The sequence below is a fragment of the Cherax quadricarinatus genome, chromosome 72 (assembly GCF_038502225.1).
Source record: "Cherax quadricarinatus isolate ZL_2023a chromosome 72, ASM3850222v1, whole genome shotgun sequence".
In the NCBI taxonomy this organism is placed as follows: Eukaryota; Metazoa; Arthropoda; class Malacostraca; order Decapoda; family Parastacidae; genus Cherax; species Cherax quadricarinatus.
The window spans coordinates 3,792,451-3,799,458 of record NC_091363.1 but is presented as its reverse complement, the minus strand read 5'-3'; the positions used below and the strand labels follow the sequence as shown (position 1 = coordinate 3,799,458).

Sequence of the window (7,008 nt, the reverse complement as noted above, 5' to 3'; positions counted from 1 at the left end):
CCACATCATCACTGAAAAATCAAGAAAGAAATATTATAAAATCCATTGTGTGGGTGAAATGTAGTCAATAAAGGATCACATTACACTGCATTTGTGTCTATTTTTCCATCATGTCGGTATTTTATACCATTTATCGCCAATGTCATTTGTGAATACTTATGACAATTGCAGGTATGTAGTCAACTGGGTCTTTATACAAACTGTAACCTCTCAAGGTATACATACATCAAGAGCTGTTGGAGTGTGAGCAATGTTAACTTTTATAAAAGGATTCAAGGAAACCAGTCTGCCAGATCTGAGTGGTGAAGGCGAGAACTACAGTGGCAACCCTCTGAAGGATGGATGGGAATGCTGAAGTCTGGAGGAACACTTCAACTGTGAGGCTAGTGCACTTCTGGCAGGAATAGTATTAATTATTATAATTTTTTATTTACACATCGGCCGTTTACAACTGAGGCAGGGTGACCCAAAACGGAAGAAACACTTTCATCATCACTCACTCCATTGCTGTCTTGCCAAAGGTGTGTTGACACTATATAGCTAAAAGCTGCAACATATCTTCACCGCTCCTACTGTACTTCCCACCTCCAGGACTCTAAGTCCAGCTAACTGGTTTCCCTGAATCCCTTCATAAGTGTTACTTTGTATTACTTAAGCAAGTTTATTTAGGAAAAATTTACACAATTTTAGATGCTTACAACTGTCTTACATAATAATGTGCAAATTATTCTTGTTAAAAAGAGCATATTGAATTCTATTTCATTACCTAAATCTTTTAAGCTATTTTCCAGTTTACATTTAACATAATTAGTTTTATCTGGATAAAAATGTGTAATAGAAGATAAAATCTATTGTGATTACTTAGGCTGCAAATTACATATGAACTGCAAAGTAGGTCCCTGACTTACAAACTTTCAGCTCAAGATTTTGCTGACATACAATACAGGGATTTGGCAACCACTACAGAGGCAAATGGTATAAAATATTAAAATCATGGAAAAAATACACAAATATAATATAATGCAATCCTTTATTGACAATGTTTTGCCCATATAGTGGGCTTTATCAAGTCACAAACAGAGCTACCTGTGGAGAGAGGATGTGTCTACGTGAAAACAGGTTCCAAGTTCCAAACAATCAACTCGCAAACAATTTTCAGGAATGAATTGCAACTATAAGTGAGACTTAACTATACTTGTACTCTGACCAAGTCATGTACCAGTTTGAGTGCAAGTATTTGGGGAACTGGAGATAATTAGAGATGAACCAAGGAAGAGGAGGATGGCTCCAATTCCTTGCTGCAAGAGCCCTTCTACAACACAGCAACCCCACCTCCCTTTGATGGAATTACTATATTTTTTTTTTTTCAACAAGTCGGACGTCTCCCACCAAGGCAGGGTGACCCAAAAAGAAAGAAAATCCCCAAAAAGAAAATACTTTCATCATCATTCAACACTTTCACCTCACTCACACATAATCACTGTTTTTGCAGAGGTGCTCAGAACACAACAGTTTAGAAGTATATACGTATAAAGATACACAACATATCCCTCCAAACTGCTAATATCCCAAAACCCCTCCTTTACAGTGCAGGCATTGTACTTCCCATTTCCAGGACTTAAGTCTGGCTATATAAAAATAACCGGTTTCCCTGAATCCCTTCACTAAATATTACCCTGCTCACACTCCAACAGATCGTCAAGTCCTAAATACCATTCGTCTCCATTCACTCCTATCGAACATGCTCATGCACGCCTGCTGGAAATCCAAGCCCCTCGCCCACAAAACCTCCCTTACCCCTTCCTTCCAACCTTTTTGAGGACGACCCCTACCCCGCCTTCCTTCTCCTACAGATTTAAATGCTCTCCATGTCATTCTACTTTGATCCATTCTCTCTAAATGACCAAACCACCTCAACAACCCCCCTTCAGCCCTCTGACTAATACTTTTATTAACTCCACACCTTCTCCTAATTTCCACACTCCGAATTTTCTGCATAATATTTACACCACACATTGCCCTTAAACAGGACATCTCCACTGCCTCCAACCGCCTCCTCGCTGTTGCATTTACCACCCAAGCTTCACACCCATATAAGAGTGTTGGTGCTACTATACTTTCATACATTCCCTTCTTTGCCTCCATAGATAACGTTTTTTGACTCCACATATACCTCAACGCACCACTCACCTTTTTTCCTTCATCAATTCTATGATTAACCTCATCCTTCATAAATCCATCCGCCGACACGTCAACTCCCAAGTATCTGAAAACATTTACTTCTTCCATACTCCTCCTTCCCAATTTGATATCCAATTTTTCTTTATCTAAATCATTTGATACCCTCATCACCTTACTTTTTTCTATGTTCACTTTCAACTTTCTACCTTTGCACACACTCCCAAACTCATCCACTAACCTTTGCAATTTTTCTTTATAATCTCCCATAAGCACAGTATCATCAGCAAAAAGTAACTGTGTCAATTCCCATTTTGTATTTGATTCTCCATAATTTAATCCCACCCCTCTCCCAAACACCCTAGCATTTACTTCTTTTACAACCCATCTATAAATATATTAAACAACCATGGTGACATTACACATCCCTGTCTAAGACCTACTTTTACTGGGAAGTAGTCTCCCTCTCTTCTACACACCCTAACCTGAGCCTCACTATCCTCATAAAAACTCTTTACAGCATTCAGTAACGTACCACCTATTCCATATACTTGCAACATCTGCCACATTGCTCCCCTATCCACTCTATACCTTTTCTAAATCCATAAATGCAATAAAAACTTCCCTACCTTTATCTAAATACTGTTCACATATATGCTTCAATGTAAACACTTGATCTACACATCCCCTACCCACTCTGAAACCTCCTTGCTCCTGCAATCCTACATTCTGTCTTACCTCTAATTCTTTCAATAATAACCCTACCGTACACTTTTCCTGGTATACTCAATAAACTTATTCCTCTATAATTTTTACAATCTCTTTTGTCCCCCTTCCCTTTATATAAAGGAACTATACATGCTCTCCGCCAATCCCTAGGTACCTTCCCCTCTTTCATACATTTATTAAACAAAAGTACCAACCACTCCAACACTATATCCCCCCCTGCTTTTAACATTTCTGTCATGATCCCATCAGTTCCAGCTGCTTTACCCACTTTCTTTCTACGTAATGCCTCTCGTACCTCCCCACACTTACATTCTGCTCTTCTTCACTCCTAAAAGATGGTATACCTCCCTGGCCAGTGCATGAAATTACCGCCTCCCTTTCTTCCTCAACATTTAAAAGTTCCTCAAAATATTCTTGCCATCTACCTAATACCTCCCTCTCCCCATCTACTAACTCCCCTACTCTGTTTTTAACTGACAAATCCATACGTTCCCTAGGCTTTCTTAACTTGTTTAACTCACTCCAAAATTTTTTCTTATTTTCATTAAAATTTCTTGACAGTGCCTCTCCCACTCTATCATCTGCTCTCCTTTTGCACTCTCTCACCACTCTCTTCACCTTTCTTTTACTCTCCATATACTATGCTCTTCTTATAACACTTCTGCTTTGTAAAAACCTCTCATAAGCTAACTTTTTCTCTTTTATCACACCCTTTACTTCATCATTCCACCAATCACTCCTCTTTCCTCCTGCCCCCACCCTCCTATAACCACAAACTTCTGCCCCACATTCTAATACTGCATTTTTAAAACTCATCCAACCCTCTTCAACCCCCCCCCCCCACTACTCATCTTTGCACTAGCCCACCTTTCTGCCAATAGTCGCTTATATCTCACCCGAACTTCCTCCTCTCTTAGTTTATACACTTTCACTTCCCTCCTACTTGTTGTTGCCACCTTCCTCTTTTCCCATCTACCTCTTACTCTAACTGTAGCTACAACTAAATAATGATCCGATATATCAGTTTCCCCTCTGTAAACATGTACATCTTGGAGCCTACCCATTAACCTGATATCCACCAACACATAATTAACAAACTACTTTCATTACATACTACATCATACCTTGTATATTTATTTATCCTCTTTTTCATAAAATATGTATTACTTATTACCAAATCTCTTTCTACACATAGCTCAATTAAAGGCTCCCCATTTACATTTGCTCCTGGCACCCCAAATTTACCTACTACTCCCTCCACAACAATTTTACCCACTTTAGCATTGAAATCTCCAACCACAAGTACTCTCACACTCGGTTCAAAACTCCCCAACGCATTCACTCAACATTTCCCAAAATCTCTCTCTCTCTCCTCTACACTTCTCTCTTCTCCAGGTGCATATACACTTACTATAACCCACTTTTCACATCCAACCTATATTATTATTATATTATTATTATTATTATTATTATTATTATTAAATGGTATTTCAAGACAGTATTACCTGTTACCATAAGACCTGTTTCTCAGTATCAATGTTACATTCCAGGATGCTGAACAAGATGGTATATACAACAAGTTGTTACCGTCCTCCGCACATCTTGTGTTTAATGATGCTGATACTTGAGCAGTTCTCCTGCACCACCAGTGTGACTGTCTTGCTTGTAATCTCGATAAAGCTGAAACAGAGTGTTTTTCAATTATACCCATTCTTTATTTATTCAGACTTTCTACAATAAATATATTCACCACTCACTATATGCTATGGCCAAAAATATTTTAAGGTAAATAAAGTGTGAACTGTCATGCATTTATTAGGCCTAGCTATATTACTCACATAATACTGTATATGATAGTGTAAACATGTTATCAGGCTTTATATGCATTTGAAAGTGAAAAAAGGCTATGATTTACTTTACAGTGATTTTCGCTTTACAGAGGCAACCCAGAACCTAACCTGTTGTAAAAGCAGGGACCTCCTGTGTACGAATGGATGTATACATATACAGTGGTACCCCGAGTTTCGGTCATAATTCATTCCAGAAGGCTGCTCGAGTGCTGTTACCGAACGAATTTGTTCCCATAAGGAATAAGGTAAATTAGATTAGTCCATTTCACACCTCCAAAAATACACTTACAAAAACACTTACAATAATACACTTACATAACTGTTTGAGTTGGGAAGCAGCCGAAACTCGGGGTACCACTGTATACATGTATATATATAATAACAATCTTCCCCCAAAAAATATTATACAATTGATGCAGATTTTGTGGACATTATTGTCATACTTTATAGAAAGCCCCTGGTTATAGAGAGCATTTCAGGCAGCCTTAAAATAAACCAACATTGATCTGCATGGATTTCTATTACTATAACATACATGGTGGGAGCGCCAAACCCATGAAGGTCATACAGTATTTGGGGACAAGGAAGAAAATGGAAGGTACTCGGGTTCAATCCAAGGAAACAGAAGTCAGGTCAAATTTCTGAGATCAAGAGACCCTCAATAGGTACAAGTATACATAAGTACAATTATCATACCTAGGATAATTCATCCAAAAAAGTCAAAGTGACTTAAGTAAGTTTATTCAGGTACAGGTACACATAAATACAGTTACATAAATTATCATACGTAGCAGCATATATGTAATTACCTAGGATAACCCATTGGGTTCCTTGTAATATTTTATTATTTAAAAGTTAAAACAGGTAAGTAACTCAACTGTGTGAAAATCACTTACAATAAAAGGAGATATGCTAGAAATAAGATAAACTGAGTTATTAACATCAACATTAGAGAGAGCATCAGATCACAGTAACAGGTACATGAATGTTACAGTAACAGGTACATGAATGTTACAGTAACAGGTACATGAATGTTACAGTAACAGGTACAATAATGTTACAGTAACAGGTACATGAATACATAACAGGTACATAATGTTACAGTAACAGGTACAATAATGTTACAGTAACAGGTACATGAATGTTACAGTAACAGGTACAATAATGTTACAGTAACAGGTACATGAATGTTACAGTAACAGGTACAATAATGTTACAGTAACAGGTACATGAATGTTACAGTAACAGGTACATGAATGTTACAGTAACAGGTACAATAATGTTACAGTAACAGGTACATGAATGTTACAGTAACAGGTACAATAATGTTACAGTAACAGGTACATGAATGTTACAGTAACAGGTACATGAATGTTACAGTAACAGGTACAATAATGTTACAGTAACAGGTACATGAATGTTACAGTAACAGGTACAATAATGTTACAGTAACAGGTACATGAATGTTACAGTAACAGGTACAATAATGTTACAGTAACAGGTACATGAATGTTACAGTAACAGGTACATGAATGTTACAGTAACAGGTACAATAATGTTACAGTAACAGGTACATGAATGTTACAGTAACAGGTACAATAATGTTACAGTAACAGGTACATGAATGTTACAGTAACAGGTACATGAATGTTACAGTAACAGGTACAATAATGTTACAGTAACAGGTACATGAATGTTACAGTAACAGGTACATGAATGTTACAGTAACAGGTACAATAATGTTACAGTAACAGGTACATGAATGTTACAGTAACAGGTACAATAATGTTACAGTAACAGGTACATGAATGTTACAGTAACAGGTTGAACATTAAAATGGTATAAAATACCGACTGGTTGTTAGGTAAGACACATATGCAACAGTTAGGTATCTTTATTATGAAACGTTTCGCCTACACAGTAGGCTTCTTCAGTCAAGTACAGAAATGTTGATAGAAGCAGAAGATACTTGAAGACGATGTAATCAGTCCATCACCCTTAAAGTTTTGAGGTGGTCAGTCCCTCAGTCTGGAGAAGAGCATTGTTCCATAGTATGAAACAATATTGTTTCATACTATGGAACAATGCTCTTCTCCAGACTGAGGGACTGACCACCTCAAAACTTTAAGGGTGATGGACTGATTACATCGTCTTCAAGTATCTTCTGCTTCTATCAACATTTCTGTACTTGACTGAAGAAGCCTACTGTGTAGGCGAAACGTTTCATAATAAAGATACCTAACTGTTGCAT

The 7,008-nt window shown here is 37.4% G+C and overlaps 1 protein-coding gene across 3 annotated transcripts in view; it reads right to left on the bottom strand.

Moving 5' to 3' along the window:
• LOC128701332 (transcription termination factor, mitochondrial) overlaps nt 1-7,008 on the bottom strand; it is a 31,930-nt gene that overhangs the window by 23,932 nt on the left and 990 nt on the right. For all 3 annotated transcript variants that reach the window (XM_070100309.1, XM_053795002.2, XM_053795004.2), the window contains exons 2-3: nt 4,413-4,587; nt 1-11 (exon numbers count right to left, since the gene is read on the bottom strand). The exon at nt 1-11 is cut by the window's left edge and continues 125 nt beyond it. In XM_070100309.1, the coding sequence (XP_069956410.1) occupies nt 1-11; nt 4,413-4,587 (186 nt within the window). The remainder of the gene's footprint in view (nt 12-4,412; nt 4,588-7,008) is intronic.